This window comes from Chiloscyllium plagiosum, unplaced genomic scaffold, assembly GCF_037043375.1.
Source record: "Chiloscyllium plagiosum isolate Xiang-an unplaced genomic scaffold, Cpla_swu_hap1 HiC_scaffold_26, whole genome shotgun sequence".
Classification (NCBI taxonomy): domain Eukaryota; kingdom Metazoa; phylum Chordata; class Chondrichthyes; order Orectolobiformes; family Hemiscylliidae; genus Chiloscyllium; species Chiloscyllium plagiosum.
In genome coordinates this window covers 22,156,502-22,177,991 of record NW_028270164.1, presented here as the reverse complement: position 1 = coordinate 22,177,991, position 21,490 = coordinate 22,156,502, and the positions used below count along the sequence as shown (strand labels likewise).

At 41.0% G+C, this 21,490-nt stretch overlaps 1 protein-coding gene across 5 annotated transcripts in view; it reads right to left on the bottom strand.

The window, feature by feature from the left end:
- LOC122563172 (C4b-binding protein-like) overlaps positions 1-21,490 on the bottom strand; it is a 65,789-nt gene that overhangs the window by 18,885 nt on the left and 25,414 nt on the right. For all 5 annotated transcript variants that reach the window (XR_015750913.1, XM_043716680.2, XM_043716674.2 and 2 more), the window contains exons 7-9: positions 9,140-9,236; positions 6,662-6,735; positions 6,104-6,286 (exon numbers count right to left, since the gene is read on the bottom strand). Coding sequence is in view for 4 of the 5 variants with exons in the window: in XM_043716680.2 (XP_043572615.2) it covers positions 6,104-6,286; positions 6,662-6,735; positions 9,140-9,236 (354 nt within the window). In the remaining variant the exon portion in view is untranslated. The remainder of the gene's footprint in view (positions 1-6,103; positions 6,287-6,661; positions 6,736-9,139; positions 9,237-21,490) is intronic.

Below are 21,490 nucleotides of genomic sequence, written 5' to 3'. Positions count from 1 at the left end.
AAGTCAAACAGTCAGGGTAGGCAGGGTCAAAAGCAGAGAACAAGGTAGGACTGATAAATTAAACTGCATTGATTTCAACGCAAGAGGCCTGACAAGGAAGGCAGATGAACTCAGGGCATGGTTAGAAACATGGGACCGGGATATCATAGCAATTACTGAAATGTGGCTCAGGGATGGCCAGGACTGGCAGTTTAATGTTCCAGGATACAAATGTGACAGGAAGGACAGAAAGGGAGGCAAGAGAGGAGGGGGAGTAGCGTTTTTGATAAGGGATGGCATTAAAGCTGTGGTGAGGGAGGATATTCCCAGAAATACATTCAGAGAAGTTATTTGGGTTGAATGGAGAAAATAGGAAAAGGATGATCACCTCACTGGGTTTGTATTTTGGACCCTCTAATAGTCAGAGGGAAATTGAGAAACAAATTTGTAAGGAGATCTCTGTTATATTTAAGAATAATAGGATGATTATGGTAGGAGATTTTAACTTTGCAAACATAAACTGGGACTGTCATAGTGTTCAGGGTTTAGATGAAGAGGAATTTGTTAAGTGCGTACAAGAATATTTTCTGATTCAATAAGTGGATGTACCTACTACAGAAGATGCAAAACGTGACCTACTCTTGGGAAATAAGTCAGGGCAGGTGACTGAGGTGTCAGTGGGGGAGCCCTTTGTGGCCAGCGACCATAGTTCTATTAGTTTTAAAACAGTGATGGAAAAGGTTAGACCAGATCTAAAAACTGAAGTTCTAAATTGGAGGAGGCTAATTATGACAGTATTAGGCAAGAATTTTCAAAAGCTAATTGGCGGCAAATGTTCACAGGTAAAGAGACAACTGGAAAATAGGAAGCCTTCAGAAATTAGATAACGAGAGTCCAGAGACAGTATATTCCTGTTAGGGTGAAAGGGAAGGCTAGTTGGTGCAGTGAATACTGGATGACTAAAGAAACGGAGGGTTTGGTTAATAAAAAGAAGGAAGCATATGTCAGGTCTAGACAAGATCAATCCGAATGAACCCTTAGAAGAGTATAAAGGAAGTAGGACTTTACTTAAGAGGGAAATCAGGAAGGCAAAAAAGGGACATGAGCTAGCTTTGGCAAATAAAGTTAAGGAGAATCCAAAGGGTTTTTACAAATACATTAAGGACAAAAGGATAACTAGGGAGAGAATAGGGCCCCTCAAAGATCATCAAGGTGGCTTTGTGTGGAGCAGCACGAGATGAGGGAGATACTAAACGAGTATTTTGCATCACTGTTTACTGTGGAAAAGAACATGGAAGATATAGATTACAGGGAAATAGATGGTAACATCTTGAAAAATGTCCATATTACAGAGGATGTTTTGAAACAAATAAAAGTGGCTAAATCGCCAGGACCTGATCAGGTGTATCCTAGAACACTGTGCGAAGCTAGGAAACTGATTACTGGGCCCCTTGCTGATATATTTGTATCACCAACAGTCACAGGTGAGGTGCCAGAAGACTGGAGGTTGGCTAATGTCGTGCCACTATTTAAGAAGTGTGGTCAGGACAAGCCAGGGAACTATAGACCAGTGAGCCTGACGTCGGTGATGGACAAGTTGTTGGAGGAATCCTGAGGGACAGGATGAACATGTATTTGGAAAGACTGATTAGGGATAGTCAACATGGCTTTGTGCATGGGAAATCATGTCTCACAAACTTGATTGAGTTTTTTGAAGAAGTAACAAAGAGGATTGAAGAGGGAAGAGCGCTAGACATGATCTATTTGGACTTCCATAAGGCATTCCCCAAGGTTCCCCAATCGAGACTAGTTAGCAAGGTTAGATCTCATGAAATACAGGGAGAACTAGCCATTTGGATACAAAACTGGCTCAAAGGTAGAAGACAGAGGGTACTGGTGGAGGGTTGTTTTACAGAATGGAGGCCTGTGACCAGTGGAGTGCCACAAGGATCGGTGCTGGTTCCACTACTTTGTCATTTATATGAATGATTTGGTATGAGCGGTATAGTTAGTAAATTTGCAGATGACACCAAAATTGAAGGTGTAGTGGACAGCGAAGAAGGTTACCTCAGACTATAATGGGATCTTGATCAAATGGGCCATTGGGCTGAGAAATGGCAGATGGAGTTTTATTTAGATAAATGTGAGGTGCTGCATTTTGGGAAAGCAAATCTTAGCAGGGCTTATACACTTAATGGTAAGGTCCTAGGGAGTGTTGCTGAACAAAGAGACCTTGGAATACAGGTTCATAGCTCCTTGAAAGTACAGCCACAGGTAGATAGGATAGTGAAGAAGGTGTTTGGTATGCTTTCCTTTATTGGTCAGAGTATTGAGTATAGGAGTTGGGAGGTCATGGTGCGGCTATACAGGACATTGGTTAAGCCACTTTGGAATATTGAATGCAATTCTGGTCTCCTTCCTATTGCAAGGATGTTGCAAAACTTGAAAGGGTTCAGAAAAGATTTACAAGGACGTTGCCAGGGTTGGAGGATTTGAGTTATAGGCAGAGGTTGAATAGGCTGGGGCTATTTTCCTTAGAGTGCCGGAGGCTGAGGGGTGACCTTACTGAGGTTTATAAAATCATGAGGGGCATGAATAGGATAAATAGACAAAGTCTCTTCCCTGAGGTGGGGGAGTCCAGAACTTGAGGGCATAGGTTTAGGGTGAGAGGGTAAAGATATAAAAAAGACTTAAGGGGCAACTTTTTCACTCAGAGGGTGGTACGTGTATGGATTAAGCTGCAAGAGGAAATGGTGGAGGCTAGAACAATTGCAACATTTAAAAGGCATCTGATGGGAATATGAATTGGAAGGGTTTGGAGGGATGAGCCGGGTGCTAGCAGGTGGGACTAGATTGGGTTTGGATATCTAGTCAGCATGAGCGCGTTGGATGGAAGGGTCTGTACACCTCTATGACCACTCACCTCATGACTGTCTGATCACCTTACTAGCAAAGACTTCATCCTAAATTTTAGTATCAAGTTCTAAGATCAAGTTAATTTGAATCAAGTTCTCTTGATACTAGTGTCAATGTCTCGTCACAAAATGAAAGAAAACACTGCACATCTTTAGCTACCAAGTGCCTATTTAAAATCCACATTTGACAAATTGCAATCAACTACAGGCCAAGAATATTTTGATGCTGTTGGACTACTACTTGTAATCTCCACAAGTAATAATGACACATAGGTTATAACATCACCTTCTTTACCTCTCATCTCATTTATGCGTTGCTTGTCATGATTATTGACAATTTTCCAGAGCACATTGAAGTAGTTTGTTGATATAACTATCTCCAAGGACTATATTTTTTTACACAAGTACACCCTTCACCCTTGTACTTAATGTATATTGTCTCAGAGCCACAAATTTAAAATTATCTTCATATTTAAATCACAGCCTCATCTGAGTACTCACTATCTCTAATTGTTGCCAACTGTATAACCTTCTGAATAGTCTGCACATCTTTAACTTTGGCTTTTTTTACAATCCCTAGAATTCAGTCATCAAGGCTCTGATACCTTTCTAAGTCCCTCCCTGACCCTATACCATTCCATTAACTTTTTAAGATCATCCTTAAACCTTAACTCTGACAAAATTGTCATAGCTATGAATATCCCCATCCTGGCCTCAATTGGATTTGGTACTAGGTATGAGGCAGATGAATCAATCTTAAAACACGAGGAACTGTAGGAATCCAAACATGAATACTGATCAGTGAAGGTAGGCTTCCATTACGCTCAAGGTATGCACTAATTAGCAGTCTGTTAGAGGGGGAATTGAAGTACAATACAACTTATCACCTTAAGAAATGCTACTCTTTTCAAGTCTTACCAAACACACTGCCAGGATTAAGTGACATGTTTTATGCATTTGTAACTTGTGGTATTTGCGCAAAATCTTAGATTTTGGTAAAATCTGCAAAAAATACGGAGGTATGGCATTGAGGGGGAGTTGGAGGTTTGGATTAGGAATTGGCTGACTGGAAGAAGACAGAGGGTAGTAGTTCATGGTAAAGGTTCATCTTGGAGTGCAGTTACTAGCGGTGTTCTGCAAGGATCTGTTTTGAGACCATTGCTGTTTGTCATTTTTATAAATGACCTGGAGGAGGGGCTAGAAGGTTGGATGAGCAAGTTTGTGGATGATACGAAAGTCGGTGGAGTTGTTGACAGTGAGGAAGGATGTGGCAGGTTACAGCGGGATATAGATAAGCTGCAGAGCTGGGCAGAAAGGTGGCAAATGGAGTTCAATGTAGGTAAATGTGAGGTGATTCACTTTGGTAGGAGTAACAAAAAGATGGGGTACTGGGCTAATGGTCAGATACTTGGTAGTGTGGATGAGCAGAGGGATCTTGGTGTCCATGTACACAGATCTCTGAAAGTTGCCACCCAGGTAAATAGTGCGGTGAAGAAGGCATATGGCATACTGGCTTTTATTGGTAGAGGAATTGAGTTCCGGAGTCCTGAGGTCATGTTGCAGTTGTAGAAGACTCTGGTGCGGCCGCATCTGGAATATTGTGTGCAGTTTTGGTCGCCATTCTATAGGAAGGATGTGGAGGCACTGGAACGGGTGCAGAGGAGGTTTACCAGGATGTTGCCTGGTATGATAGGAAGATCATATGAGGAAAGGCTCAGGCACTTGGGGCTGTTTTCATTGGAGAAAAGAAGGTTTAGGGGTGACTTGATAGAGGTGTACAAGATGATTAGGGGTTTAGATAGGGTTGACCATGAGAACCTTTTTCCACGTATGGAGTCAGCTATTACGAGGGGGCATAGCTTTAAATTAAGGGGTGGTAAGTATAGGACAGATGTTAGGGGTAGATTCTTTATTCAGCGAGTCGTGAGTTCATGGAATGCCCTGCCAGTAACAGTGGTGGACTGTCCCTCTTTATGGGCATTTAAACGGGCATTGGATAGGCATATGGAGGATACTGGGCTAGTGTAGGTTAGGTGGGCTTGGATCGACGCAACATCGAGGGCCAAAGGGCCTGTACTGCGCTGTATTTTTCTATGTTCTATATTCTATGTAAAACAAACAAGATATAAAACACAGAAGATGACAAAATAGCCTGATGCTCACGGCTACAATGCTCACCATCCAAAATGGTGTTACCAAAAACCTTTTCCAGTTTAAGGCTTGGTAATCATCACAACCTATGGCAGCCAGAGGGTTGGGTGCAGAGGTTAAACTTCAAATAGAAAACACCTACCTTTTCACTGGGATTTTCAGGACAGGCATCAAACTTCTTAAACCAACAGTTAGATCATATCCACAATTCAGAAGAGCAAGGATTTAAAAGAAACAAAAGAAGAAATTGCTGGAAAAACTCAGGAGGTCTGGCAGCCTCTCCGACGTGAAATTAGAATTAACGTTTTGGATCCAGTGACTCCCATTCAGAACAGAAAGGTTCTGCCAGATACTGCCAGACAGATGCTGTCAGACCTATTGGGATTTTTGCACCAATTTCTGCTTTTGTTTCTGATTTCCAGCATCTGCAGCTCTTTTTTTTGTTGGATGATTTAAAAGGGCCTTGCGGCTGCTGGCATGTCAGACCTCCACAGCAAGCACTGCTGCCTTGAAGTTCGCAACCCCAAAATCTTGGTTCCTGATCCCATACTTTGGAAGTCTGATCTACAAGATGCACTGCAGCAACACACCTCGGTTCTTTCAGCAGCATCTTTTAAACCTGTTACCACTAACATATAGAGAAGCAAAAACAAAACGCAAGGAAAAAATACCATCTGCAAGTTGCCTGCCAAAATCACACATTACCCTGACTTGGAAATATCCCTTAATTATTTCTGGGTCTAGAGCCTGAACTCCTCAACCTAAAACCATGCAGGTATTCCTACACGTTGACTGCAGAAGCTTATCAATGCCCCTTCTTCTCCACAGTAATTACAGATACACAATAAATGCTAGCTTTGCCAGCAATGTTCACATCTCATAAACAAATAAAAGAAAATACTCCCAGGGTCTTTTAGGTGATTTCCAAAACCTGCAAATGTTATCAATGATTGTCAGTAGAACTCTCAAAGGCCAGATTATGACACACAAGTGTTTCAACTATGTTTCAAAAGTTTCTCAATATCAAATTAAACAAATTGCGTTGTAAAGTTTTATACCTCTGCATGTTGGTGGATTCTTGTCCCACTTTCCAGATGCCGTACAAGTCAGTCTTTCTGCACCAATCAATGAATAACCATTATCACAAGAATAGTTTGCTACCATTCCTGGTTCCCACTGGTCTCCAGAAGATGGTGATGAAACTGTCCCATTATTAAGAAGTGGAAGGTCACATGAGATAACTGTAGAAAAATGAAATAGTTGGTCTTAAACAGACTGTTGAATGAAAATATTAGATTCAGTGATTAAAGGTTTTGACTTCAGAGGTGGCAAATGGGTGACTTAACAATGCAGTAGAGATTAACCCACTCTACTGATCCTGGCTGTGATAATGCAGATTCCAGGAAAACCTAACCCATTATTTAACTCCTGGTATTTACAATTCAACAAATATGTTTTCCTGCCACTTCAAATATTCAGCCAATAGACAAAGATTAAAATATAATCAGTAAAATTTGGGATATGATGCTAACTCTTCAAATGTTCCAATGAATTTGCCACAATCATTTAGCACAGAAATAGAAGTCAATCACCCAAAGAATTTGGGCCTAAGGTACCTTCACATGTTGGGACTTGGCCATCCCAACCATCAGCTTTACACAGCCGGAGGTTCCTACCCACCATCCGGTATCTAGACAAAAGGGAACAGATTAGTTTGAAATAGGCAAAGCAACAATTATTAATTATTAGGCTATGAGTTCTCTATTAAATGCAACAGTAATTTTGCATTCTGATCAGGAAAGAAAACTATGATTTTAGCAGATACAAGTCATGACATGAATATAATTGTAAAAGGTAAAGCATACAAAATATTAACTGAGGAACAGAACGTAAATCAGGACAAGCTGTAAAGTTCCTTATGAAATTTGTGTTGGGGTATAATGTGCAGGTCTAATCAGTTGGTCCTAGGATGGATATTGGTGTAACTTCAGTCAATGTGCTCTCACTTTAAATAAAAAAAAGCTTTGATGAATCAGCAGGAAGCTTTTACCACTATTGTGATTAAGACAACAAAGTAAACGTCTCCACTTTGAAATACTGTCAGGAAATCCAACTGACAGATGTACAAACTGCAACACTAAAATTCACATCACAAACCTTCCATAATTAGCAATTGGGGAGCTTCTTTCCAGTTTCTCGCCAACATCTTCCTGTCTGTTAGCCAACGTTAATGTTGGTGGTAACATATTACCAATACGCATGTGCTCCTAATATGCATAATAAAACTTCTTTATGGCACCTTATCAAATGGCACCTTTTGGACTAGTTATACTCTTTAAAAATTGTAATAATTTAATCAGGCATAATTCCCTGTGTCTAAAACTATGCTGGATGTCGGATCATGCAATGATTTTAATTCAGAATAAAACATTAGAATTTCCTAAATGACAGATTGCAGGTTTCCCAACTGTAGTTTTTAGGCTTACTATTCTGTAGTTTTTAGCATGTATGTTACCTCTCTACCTTACTCCTGAAATGTGCTGTGACATTTGCCAACTTCCAACTTGTCAGGAGTATTTTAGGAACTAGGATTTTTAAAAATATCTGACCAATGCACATCATCTTTGTAAACACCTCTTTCAGGCTGTAAACCAGCAGGTCCTGGAGTTTTATCAGGTTTTAGCTTCCATAAGTTTCTCTAATATTTCTTTTTCCTGCTATTAATTTCTTTAAATCACTCACATCAGGCTTTCATTTATCCCTAAATTCTGGGATGGGATTTGAATCTCCTACAATGAACACTTAATATTGTCTAACATCTATGCCAGTTCTTTATTCCCATAATAATTCTCAGACTTGTGCAGTGCAGGGATAAGTGCTTATTTTAGCTACTTGCCTTTTTAATATACAGGTCGTTTTATTGTAACATGCATTTTGTCAACACAAATTCTCTGTAAAGCAATTGATGAATTGGGGACACTGTTTCTACTGCACAAACTTTTAAAACGTGTATTGGCTGTAACACAATTACAGAGCTAACACTTTAAGCACTGTTTCTAAAGTACGATTTTTCCATAACATATGATTGCATAACAACGCAAACATTTTCTGGTGCTTAATATTTTAAGTACCCAAGAATGTGGTCTGTGTTCCTACAATGCCACTCAATATCTTTGCACCTCAGAAAGGAAACAAAGGGAAGCCGTGGCATCTCATCTGGTACAACACTCAAGAAGCTTGACACTATTCAGGACAAAGCAGCCCATGTGACTGGCATCCATTCCCTTCACCACCAACTCCCAGTAGCAGCAGTGTGTACTATCTGCAAGATGCACTGCAGAAATTCACCAAAGATCCTCAGAGAGCACCTTCCAACTCACAACCACTTCCATCTAGAAAGACACAGAGAGCAGATGTATGGGAACACTACCTTCTTCAAGTTCTCCTCCAAGACACTCACCATTCTGAACTTGAATCATATCGCCTTTCCTTCACTGTCGGTGGGCAAAAATCCTGGAATTCTCTCTCTAATGGCATTGTGGGTCAAGCCACAGCAGGTGGTCTGCAATGGTTCAAGGCAAGTCACCAACACCTTCTCAACAGCAACTAGGTATAGGCAATAAATGCTAGCCAGCCAGCGATGCCCACATCCCAAAAATATTAAATAAAAACATAGCAATTTTTGATAGATTTTTTCTTATTTTACATTACTTCCATATTTTCCTGATTAAATCTAAAATTTAACTTTCCCTTTACTTCTCTTTCATTGTCTAATTTAACTAATTTATTCTATTTCCGACTCCATTTTTAAAATCCATTCTTAATCTTATTGTTGATCTCAATTTTGGTCAAAGTCACAGGTGATCTTTTGTCCTTTCTACATTACTTTCAGCAGGCACTTCCTGCAACCTGATGTGCAAAAAATTTGACTTCAGAATTGAGAGATGAAATATCTCACTGCCAGCGCACATTGTCAGATGTCTCGCATCAGGAAATTGTAGGTTATCAGCTTTTTGATGATTTGATAATATCCTCAGGTTATCACCTTAGTCAATTCTACTTCAATCACAAAATGGGGTATGCCAAAAACTCACCCTTCGTTACAATAAAAAGTAGCTTTCGTTTCGAAAGATGCATTGCGAAGCTCATAATATCCATTCAATATATTTCCTGGATTACCACAGTTCCTTGCTGACAGAAAGAAAAAACAAAGCCGTAAAAGTATTGCAAAGAAAACTAACAAAGGTTTTCCACAAAGCTGTGCAAGTTTTCAGAACCGGTTCCTCACAATTCTTCTGTAGGATTATTTATAAGACAAGATTTTGATTATGGCAAAGATGATAGCAATGCACACAAGCAATGTATAATTTTCTCTATCTATGCTGCATCTTGCAAGAAAAGGGCTTCTAATCATAGAATCCTTACAATTTGAAAGCAGACCATTCACCCACTCCTATCTTCTGAGGACTATCCCATCCAAGCCCACTCCTCTACACTATCCCTGTAACCCTGCTTTTACCATGGTTAACCCACCTAACCTGCATACTATGTGCAATTCAGTAGGGACAATCCACCTAATCTGCACATCTTTGGACTGCGGAAGGAAACCGGAGCACCTGGAGGAAACCAACAGCAGACAGGGGGAAAATGCGCAAAGGTGTATTCGAAACAGTGTGAGGTAGCAGGGCTAACTCTGTGGCACCATGTCACCGTATCACTATCATTATGCTACAAAACCTCTCTGGGTCAGCTTTTTCTTTAAGCAATAATCGTTTAATGAAATAGATGCAATATAAAGAGAAAAATACAAAGCCTCAAGTGAGAATGATAGCCAATATTCTGAACCAAAGCAAAATTTTAAAGGATTAAAAACAGATTTAAATTGTTACTTTACATGGTTTATACTTGTTGCAAGATTATTCACTTAAAAATTACCACCTTATGTAGGAAGAAAAAAAGGACCCAAGTTTTAAAACATAGACAATACCTAACACCAGTCTAGATCTGCTTTATGTTTAATTTTTTTTCAAGTTTTTGTTAAACTATTTTTCTAAACAACCTGTTCACGAATGCGGAACAGGCGACACCTGATCCCATGCCTCCTGGCTCAAGGACAGAGATATTATCACTGCGCTACAAGTGCCCTTTACATAAAGCTAATATGATAACCATTACACTATAGAAACAGTGGAGCCTATTCACCAGCTATTCCAGGTGGTCTCTGATCCATGTGCTAAACAGGCCCGTGTCTGCTTACCATTTGAAACCAGATCAGATCAGGTGTTCTAAACTGGTATGGCCATAAGCAAAGTGTTAAAGTCTCATGTGAAAGCCACCAGACTCTATTTAACTTAACTTATTTTTATAATCAACATGTTCAGAAATGTTATTTGGAGCGGATGAGATTCAAACCCAGTTTTTCAGGTCCAGGGGTAGGAACATTACCACTGTGCCACAAGCGATAAGGAAGCGAGCTAATGAGTTCCAAATGGGCAGGCTATTGCCAGTGCCCAACGGAACTCGTATTCAACGAGAATCATAGAGGAATTAATTAGTGATTCCCAATGGACCTCATATGGGGTTATCAACTAACTATTTCCCCAGAACATTCACTGGTTTTATCATCCCCAAATCCTCCACTGTCAACATGCTGGGCAGGTGGAGGGACACAACCCCTATTGACTGGAAACTGAACTGAATGAGCCATATGCATTATGTGGCCACAAGGGCAGGTTGGAGGCTAGATCTCCATTGGCAATAACTCAACTCTCAACTTCCCATAACCTGATTATGATGCATAAAGAACAAGTCAGGAATGAGATGGAATGTTACTCACTTGCCTGGGGTACAAATCCAATGACATTCAAGAGCTATGACGACACAAGGGAAAAAGCAGCCTGCTTAACTGGAATCCTATATACCAGCTTCAAGATTTAATGGCTCCACCACCATTGCACAATGGCAGCAGTGAATACTATTTACCAGATGCACTATAATAACTCACTAAGGCTCCTTCAACATGTGTTCTAAACCCACAACCTCTACCAACTGGAAAGAGAAGGTCAACAGATGAATGGGAGCATCATCACTAACGATTTTTGCCCAAGTCATACATCATCTTGACTTGGAACTATAGTAGTATTCTGTCATCTCTGCTGCATCAAAACCATGAATTCCCTACCTGATAGAACTGTGGATATAGCTATGTAATGGAGGGAGTGAACCTTTATACATGTGGTGCCAATTAGAAGACTTTGTCCTGAATAGTGTCAAACTGGAGTGTCACTGCAGTTGCACATATCTACTTACTTGCACCATTTTAATAGTGGATAGGTATTGGAGAGTCAAGAGTGGAGCTGCTCATTGCAGAAACCTAGCCTTTGACAAGTATATGGATAATCCAGTTCAATTTCTGGTCAATGTTAACTCCCAGGATATTGAGGATTCAGTAATGCTAAAGCAATTCAATATCAAACAGGAAGATATTTAGATTCCATCTTGTTGGAGATGGTCACTGCCTGTGGGTAAATGTTATTTGACACTTGTTCTGTCCAAGCCTTGTTGCATTTGAACATAAGACAGTTTCTGAGGATGGTATTGAACATTTTGCTATCATCAAGAATCTCCACTTCTGATCTTACAATGGGAAGGGGAAACAGGGAAGATCATTGATGAAGCAGCAGAAAATGAATAAGCCTAGACACTGCCGAGGAACTATTGCAGAGATGTCCTGGAGCTGAGTGAGTGAGCTCACTCACAACTAGCCTCTTTAGTATTGGGTGACTTCAACATGCAAGGTGGCTTCCTCCTGAAATCCACTGACCTGGGTTTTGCTGGGGCTCCTTGATGGCATATTCAGTCAGAAGTGACTATTGTTACGACACTGGGTAAACCCCTCTGCTAATTTAAACCCAACAACACAGAGAAGCTCACGCCGTAATCTGTTAAATTTTGAGAGGCAAGGAACCATCTCATATTTCACTATTTAAAGTAAAAATTAACTATTTTATTCCTTAAGTCCAACAGAGAACATTAAAGCCACTTTCTACAACTCTTTTCTCTTAAACCTTTACCTCCCACTCTACAGGTCTGATAAAAAAACCTGATTAACATTTCCGAAAATAAGTTTCAAAACCAGCCAGTTTTGTCGATTCTCCTTTGTAGATTTCACTCTGTAGGTTTTTCTCTGAGTTTTTCTGGGTTGGCTCTTCTTCAGTCTTTTGCTGCACAACTTTTCTTATGAACAGGTATCTTTCAGAGAGCTACTTGGCTAGCAGTCTATACTTGTTGGTTTTCATGGCAGTTCTCCCTCTAACTGTTCAAAATGTCTGGTTTTATATTCCAAACTATTGAATCATTTTATTGATTTAATGTCATCAAAACACTAAATTCAAATTAGACAGGATTTTGGAATATTGGGGCATAATTTAAACTGATTGGCCAAATATGAATTTGTTGTGTACCATGGCAACTCAGCTACACTATTGGTTTCAGTCAAATGTTACATCTTAACTTCTTTCAGCAAACTCTGTGCCTCTTTAAGTCCGTGCCAGCTTCCAGTCTATCTTAAAGGTACAGTACACACCTACATCTTCATAACACTATGATGTCAAAGGTATGACATCCACCTCACCTCTTAAGTTCTTTGTTCCATATTTGAACCAAGACTGTAATGAGATCAGGAGCTGAGCAGGTTTAGAAGAACCCAAATTAAGCATCAGTGAGTAGGTTATTGCTGAGCAACCGTTACCTAATGACACGATAGTTTCTATCACTTTATTGACAATGGAGAATAGACTGATGGGGTGATAAAAACTGAAATATAGAAAATAGCTGTAGTAGGCCATTCAGCCCTTCAAGTCTGCTCCACAATTCAATATTAATGTAGCTTATCAGCCAACTCAATATCCTGATCCCACTTTCTTCTCATACCCTTGGTCCCTTTAGTGCTAAAACAAAGCTAACTTCTTCTTGAAAACATTCAATGTTTTGGTCTCAATTGCTTTCTGTGGCATAGAATCTACAGGTTTACCACACACTGGATGAAGAAATGTTTCTTCATCTCAGTTCTATATAGCCTACCCTGCATCCTTAGATTGTGACCCTGTTTCTCGAGGCCCCAGTCTCAGGAAAATCCTTCTAGAGCTGTGAGAATTTTATAGCCTTCTAGGAGATGCCCCCTTATTCTTCTAAAATCTAGTGAATATAATCCGAACTGATCCCACCTCTCTTCATACATTAGTCCCATCATCCTCAGAATCAGTCTGCAAAACCTCAGTCACACTTCCTCCATCGTCAGCGAAGGAGAGCAAAACCATACACAATACTCCAGGTGTGGTCTCATTAAGCCTCTCTACAATTACAGCAAGACATCCCTGCTCCTGTACTTGAATCTCACTATGAAAGCCAACATACCATTTCTTTACCAGTAACTGTACCTGCATACTTACTTTCAGCGATTGGCGTACAAGGACACCCAATTCTCAATACATGTTCCCCTTTTCCACAAGCTATCACCACGCACATAATAATCTACCTTTCTGCTTTTGCTACCAAAGTGAATAACTGCACACTTATCCACATCACATTTCATCTGCCATGAATTTACTCATTTAATCAACTTGTCGAACTTCACTGAAGCAAATTCGTATCTCCTCACAGTTCTCTCTGCCATTGAGATCTGTGTCATCTGAAACCTTAGAAATAGTAAGTTTAGCTCCTTCATTTAAGTCATTAATATTTATTGTAAATAGTTGAGGTCCAAAAACGAGCCCTGCAGTAACTCCACTGGTCACTGGCTGCCATTCGGAAAGCATATGACCCCAATCGCATTTTATATGGCAATCTCTTGTGAAAGATCTTATCAAAATTCTTCTGAAAGTCCAAACCACATCCACTTGTCACTGACAAGGTTGGATCTCTTTGTTTTCTGTGGTTGCAGATTGAGTTAGAGTGCAGTTCCGCTGCTGTTAATAGCTCACAGCACCTCATAGATGCTGAGCTTTGAATTAATTGATGTGAAATCTATCCTATTTTGTATGATGGTAGTACTACACATGATGGAAAGTCTCCTCAATGCAGGGAAGGGACCTAGTTCCTACAATGAGTGTTTGGCGGTCAATCATGTCGACACTCATGGACAGATGCATCTGTAACAGGTAGACTAGTGCAGGTGAAGCTAAGTATGTTTTTCCACCTTTTTAGTGCACTCACAACCTTCAGTGGATACCGTCTAGCAGCTATGACATTTAGGATTTTACGAACTTGATCAGTAGTGTTGCTGCTGAACCAGTCTTAGTGACAAATGTTGAAATTCCCATCCCATAATGCATTCTCCATCCTTTCCACCCCCAGTGGTATTCACCATGAAAGAGAACTGTTTCATCAAGCAAGGGAGGCTGCATTTGGTAACCGGTTTTATTGGCCATGTTTGGCTTGATATCTTGACATTTTTTCAGGTTCTGAGAACTCCCAGTTTAATTCCCTCTTGACCGTACACTACTGTGCTGCCCCCTCCGTTGTGTCTCTCCTACCAATGGAACAGGACATACCCAGAAATAGTGATGATGTCTGCGATATTGTCTATAAGATGTAGTTCCATCAGCATGATTGTTGCTTGACTATTCTGAGAGACAGCTACCCCAGTTTTGGCACTCACCCCCATAACTTAATAAGAAAGACATTGCAGGATTGACAAGGCTAGATTTATTGTTAGGTGGTCCATTTATGCCAGGTGGTCCATTTGGATTTTATTCCTTCTCCACATTTCTTGGGCTGCATTCGTTTTCGACATTCTGGCATTTTGGTACAATTACATCGAATAGGCTCGGGAGGCCATTTCAGAGGTAGTCAGAATAAACCATATAGCTGTAATCTGAGAAGAGTCAATTCAGGTTCAAAACTCTAACATTTTTTTCTCTTCACAGATACTGCCAGACCTGCTCAGCCTCTCAAGCATTCTGTTTTTATCACAAATTACATTATTTTTACAGAAAACAATTTTTCAAGATTCTTGAATAATTCAAGACACAAGATGTGGCAAACGTAGCACATACCAGAAGAAAGATGACTTTTGATGTACAGTTTCCAAAATTCCGAGATGCTATGAGTCAATACCTTAAATATTAGTGGGCCATAATACAAGGCAAATTTAATTCACTTCAATTCTTTTCTTTTTCTTAAGCTATTCCAGTATTCATATGTTAATTATGGTGCTTAATGTGAAGTAGTGAGACAGCAACACATCAGAGTAGCTTTCTTTGAAATAGATGGCCATTAGCCGATAAAGAAGAGATTTTAAAAATTCTGATAGAGAACAAAGGACTACAGAACTTTTCAAACACTTTTCCTTGGCAGTAACTAAGATTGTTTTTTTGCAACACAGAACAGTACATCACAGTACAGACCCTTCCGCCCTCAATGTTGTGCCAGCCTTTTACCCTACTCTTAAGATCAGACTAACCTACATACCTTTCATTGTACTATCTTCCATGTGCCTATCCAAGAGTATCTTAAATGTATCTGACTCTACTATCACTGCTGACAGTGCATTCCATGCACCAACCACTCTCTGTGAAAAGAACCTACCTCTGACATCTCTCCTAAACCTTCCTCCAATTACCTTGTGATAGATATTCCCATCATGGGAAGAAGTCTCCAGCATTCTATCTGTGCCTCTCAACATCTTGTACACCTCTATCAAGTCATTTCTCATTCTTCTTCATTTCAATGAGAAAAGCTCTAGCTTCCTAAATGTTTCTTCATAAGACATGCCGTCCAGTCCAGGCAGCATCCTGGTATATCCTCTGCACCCTCACTAAAGCTTCCACATATTTCCTATAATGAGGCAACCAGAACTGAACAGAATATTCCAAGTGTGGACTAACCAGGGATCTACAGAGCTGCAGCATAACCTCACGGCTCTTAAACTCAATCCCCCTGCAAATGAAAACCAACACACCATACGCCTTCTTAACAATCTCATCAACTTGGGTGGCAACCTTGAGGGATCTATGAACATGGACCCCAACATCGCTCTGTTTCTCCACACTGCCAATAATCTTGCCTTTAATCCTAGTATTCAAATTCAATCTTCCAAAGTGAACCACTTCACATTTTTCCAGGTTGAACTCCATCTGCCACTTATCAGCCCAGTTCTATATCCTGTCAATGTCCCGTTGCAACCTACAACAGTCCTCCAAACTATCGACAACTCCACCAACCTTCATGTCATTGCTAAATTTACTAACCCACCATTCCACTTCTTCATCCAAGTCATTTATAAAAATCACAAAGAGCAGAGGTCCCAGAACACATCCTGTGGAACACCACTGATCACCAAGCTCCAGGCTGAACACTTTCCATCTACCACCATCCTCTGTCTTCTATAGGTCAGCCAATTCTGTATCCCATGTCTCCTTATTTTCTGAATGAACCTATCATGGGGAACATTATCAAATGCCTTGCTAAAATCCATGTGCACATCCACTGCTCTACTTTCATTAACATGTTTTGTCACATCCTCAAAGAATTCAATAAGGTTTTCCTTTTAATTTCCAATTAATCATAAATCCTGTCTCTCAGAATTCTCTCCAATACTTTGCCCACCACTGATGTAAGACTGACTAGTCTGTAATTCCCAGGATTATCCCTATTCCCTTTTTTGAACAAGGGAATAACATTTCCACCCTCCAATCATCTTGCACTACTCCAGTGGACAGTGAGCACAAAAATATTGTCGCCAAAAGCGCAGCATTCCCTTCTCTCGCTTCCTGTAGTAACATAGGGTATACCTGTCTGGCCTAGGGTATTTATCTATCCACGTATTTTTCAAAATTTTCAGCACTTCCTCCTTTCTAACATCAATCTGTTCTAGCATATCAGTCTATTTCACATTGTCTTCATAAACGTCAAGGTCCCTCTCAGTACTGAATACAGAAGCAAAGTATTCATTAAGGACCTCCGCTGCTTCCTCCAACTGCAGGCATAAGTTCCCTCCACAATCCCTGATTGGCCCTACCCTCACTCTGGCCATCCTCTTGTCCCTCATGTAAGTGCAGAATGCCGCAGGGTTTTCCTTAATCCTATCTGCTGAAGCTCTCTGAAGTCCATTCTTCAGTTCCTTCCTGGATATCTTGTAAACCTTTAAAGCCCTGTCTGATCCTTGCCTCCTCAACCTTAAATATGATTCCCTCTTCCTCTTAATTAGATGTTCCACATCCCTCGTCAACCAAGGTTCTTTCAACTTACCATCCCTTCCTCGTCTCAGTGGAATAAACCTGTCCAGCACTATCAGCAAGTGCTTCTTAAACAACCTCCACATTTCTGTCATGCATTTCCCTGAAAACATGTGTTCCCAATTTAGGCACCCCAGTTCCTGCCTAATAGCATTGTAATTCCCCAATTAAATACTTTACCATAGCATCTGCTCTTATCCCTCTCCATAAGTGTAGTAAAGGTCAGGGAGTTGTGATCACTATCTGCAAAATGCTCTCCCATCGAGCAATCTGACACATGGCATGGTTCGTTGCCAAGCACCAAATCCAATATGGCATCCTCTTAGTTGGCCGATCCATATACTGCATCAGGAACTCTTACTGGACACACCTGACAAAAACTGCTCCATCCAAACTATCTGGACTAAGGAGGTTCCAATCAATATTAGGGATGTTAAAGTCACCTTTGACAACAAATCACTTCTGCACGTTTCCAGACTCTGCCTCCCAATCTGCTCCTCTGTCTCTGTTGCTACTGGGGGCCCTGTAGAAAACTTTCAATAGTGACTGCTCCTTTCCTCTTTCTGACATATACCCTTACTAACACTGGAGACAAACCCTCCTCGATGACCCCCTTTCTGCAGCTATGCTACCATCCCTGATTAGCAATGCCACTCCTCCGCCTCCTTTACCTCTCTCCCCACCCACTATTCCTTTTGAAACACCTAAACACTGGAACATCCAACAACCATTTCTGCCCCCGTGATATCCAAGTATACGTAATGGCCACATCATAGTTCCAAGTATTGATCCATGCTCTGAGTTTGTCACACTTATTCCTGATACTTCTTGCATTAAAATAGGCACACTTCAACCCATCACACTGACTGCACCTTTTCCCTATCAACTGCCAATGCCTCTTCACAGATTCTCTGCATGCTGTATCTGGCTGTTCACTACCTACTCATGGACTTATAGAGTCATAGCGATTCACAGCATGGAAACACACCTTTTAGTCCAACTTGTTCATGCCGACCAGATATCCTAACCTAATCTAGTCCCATTTGCCAGCACTTGGCCCATATCCGTCTTAACCCTTCCTATTCGTATACCATCCAGATGCCTTTTAAATGTAATTATACCAGCCTCCATCACTTCCTCTGGCAGCTCATGTCATACACGCACCACCCTCTGCATGAAAACGTTGACCATTAGATCCCTTTTTTCTTGCTCCTCTGACCCTAAAGCTATGTCCTCTCGTTCTGGACTCCCCCACCCCAGGGAAAAGACCTTCCCTATTTATCTTATCCATGCCCCTCATGATTTCATAAACTTCTATAAGGTTACCCCCTCAGCCTCCGATGCTCCAGGGAAAACAGCCCCAGCCTATTCTGGTTCTCCCTGTAGCTCAAACCCTCCAACTCTGGTAACACCCTTGTAAAACTTTCTGAATCCTTTCAAGTTTCACAACATACTTCCAATAGGAAAGAGATCAGAACTGCACTGAATATTCCAAATGTGGCCTAGCCAAAGTCCTGTCCAGCCACAACATGACTTTCCAATTCCTATACTCAATGCTCAATAAAGGAAAGTAAACCAAACGCCTTCTTCACTATCCTAACCACCTACGACGCTACTTTTAAGGAACTATGAACCTGCGCTTCCAGGCCTCTTTGTTCAGCAACACTCCCCTACACCTTACCATTAAATGTATATGTCCTGCTAAGATTTCCTTTTCCAAAATGCAGCACCTCACATTTATCTAAATTAAACTCCATCTTCCAACTCCTCAGCCCATTGGCCCATCTGATCAAGATCCCATTGTACTCTGAGGTAATCTTCTTCGCTGTCCACTACACCTCCAATATTGGTGTTATCTGAAAACTTACTAACTATATTTCCTATGTTCACATCGAAATCATTTATATAAATGACGAAAAGCAGTTGGAACCAACACCAATTCTTGTCACAGGCCTCCAGGCTGAAATGCAACCCTCCACCACCACTCTCTTGTCTTCTACCTTTGAGCCAGTTCTGTATCCAAATGGCTAGTCCTCTCTGTATTCAATGAGATCTAATATAGCTAACCAGTCTTCCATGAGGAACCTTATCAAATGCCTTGTTGAAGTCCACATAGATTACATCTATCACTCGGCCCTCATCAATCCTCTTTGTTACTTCTTCAAAAAAAAAACTCAACTAAGTTCATTAGACATGATTTCCCACAAAACCATTCCTCATTCCTGAAGAAGGGCCTGTGCCCGAAACATCGAATCTCCTGTTCCCTGGATGCTGCCTGACCTGCTGTGCTGTTCCAGCAATAAAGTTTCAACTTCCCACAAAACCATGTTGACTATCTCTAATCAGTCCTTGCCATTCCAAATACATGTAAATTCTGTCCCTCAGTATTCCCTCCAACAACTTGCCCACCACCAATGTCAGGTTCACTGGTCTATAGTTCCCTGGCTTTTCCTTACCACTTTTCTTAAATAGTGGCACCACGTTAGCCAACGTTCAGTCTTCCGGCACCTTAGCTATCACTTCCCTAGATTCCCACAGAGCTCTAGGGTACACCCGATCAAGTGCTGGGGGATTTATCCACTTTTATGCATTTCAAGAAATCCAGCACCTCCTCCTCTGTAATGTGAGTATTTTAAGATGTCACCATCTATTTCCCTACATTCTATATCTTCCATGTCCTTCTCCACAGTAAACACTGATAGAAAATACTTGTTTAGTATCTCCCCCATCTTGTGCAGCTCCACACAAAGGCCACCTTTGAGGGGCCCTATTCTCTCCCTGGTTTCCCTTTTGTCTTTAATGTATTTGCAAAAACCCTGTGGATTCTCTTTAATCCTACATGCCAAAGCTAGCTCATGTCCCCTTTGTGCAATTCTGATTTCCCTCTTAAGTATACTCCCACTGCCTTTATACTCTTCTAAGGATTCACTCGATCTCTGCTGTCTATACCTGACATATGCTTCCTTCTTTTTCTTAACCGAAACCTCAATTTCTCTAGTCATCCAGCACTCCCTACACCTATCAGCCTTTCCTTTCACCCTATATTGTCTGAACTGAAATATATTGTCTGAACTGAAGTGAATTGAATTTATTGTCACGTATATCGAGGCACAGTGAAAAGCTTTGTCTTGCGAGCAATACAGGCAGATCACATAGTTAAGTAACATAGGTAAGTAAATAATAGGTAAACAGCGGCAAAAACAAAAACACAGGTACAGGCGAATGTTAAGAGTTTGTGAGTCCATTCAGTATTTTAACAACAGTAGGGCAGAAACTATTACAAAACCGGTTGGTGCATGTATTCAGGCTTCTGTACCTTCTCCCTGATGGTAGAGGTTGTAGAAAAACATTGCCAGGGTGGGATGGATCTTTGAGAATGCTGGAGGCCTTTCTTTGACAGCGGGTCTGGTAGATGGATTCTACAGATGGGACGTTGGCCTTTGTTATTGTCCGGGCCGAGTTCGCCATTCTCTGTAACCACCTCTGATCTTGAATGGTACTGCCATCACACCAGGTAGTGATACATCCAGACAGAATGCTCTCAATGGCACACCTATAAAAGTTGGCAAGGGTATTCACCGCCATGCCAAATTTCCTCAGCTGCCTGAGGAAGAGGAGATATTGTTGGGCCTTTGTAACCAGTGCGTCCACATGAAGAGTCCAAGAAAACTTATTGTGGATGACCACTCCCAGGAGCTTGACACTCTCCACTCGTTCTGGCTCTGCGCTGTTAATGTGTCGGGGGGCTTGAGTAACATCCCGACGAAAGTCAATAATGAGTTCCTTTGTTTTGCCGGTATTCAGAGCTAGGTTGTTCTCAGTGCACAATTTTTACAGATCTTCCACCTCCCCTCTGTAATCTGTTTCATCGCCATCTGAGATTCAACTGACTATGGTGGTGTCACCAGTGAACTTGTAAATAGCATTAGTCTGGTATTTGGCCAAACAGTCATGGGTATACAGTAAGTACAGTAGGGGACTGAATATGCACCCCTGGGGGGGGGTTCCAGTGTTGAGTGTTAGTGAGGATGAAATATTGTCCCCAGTCTTCACTGATTGTGGCCTGTGGGTCAGGAAACTGAGGATTCAGTTGCAAAGAGTGGGGCTTAGTCCGAGATCACTAAGTTTAGTAATCAGTCTAAAGGGGATAATAATGCTGAACTGTAATCAATGAGTAGGATTCTTACATAGCTGTTCTTGGTGTCAAGA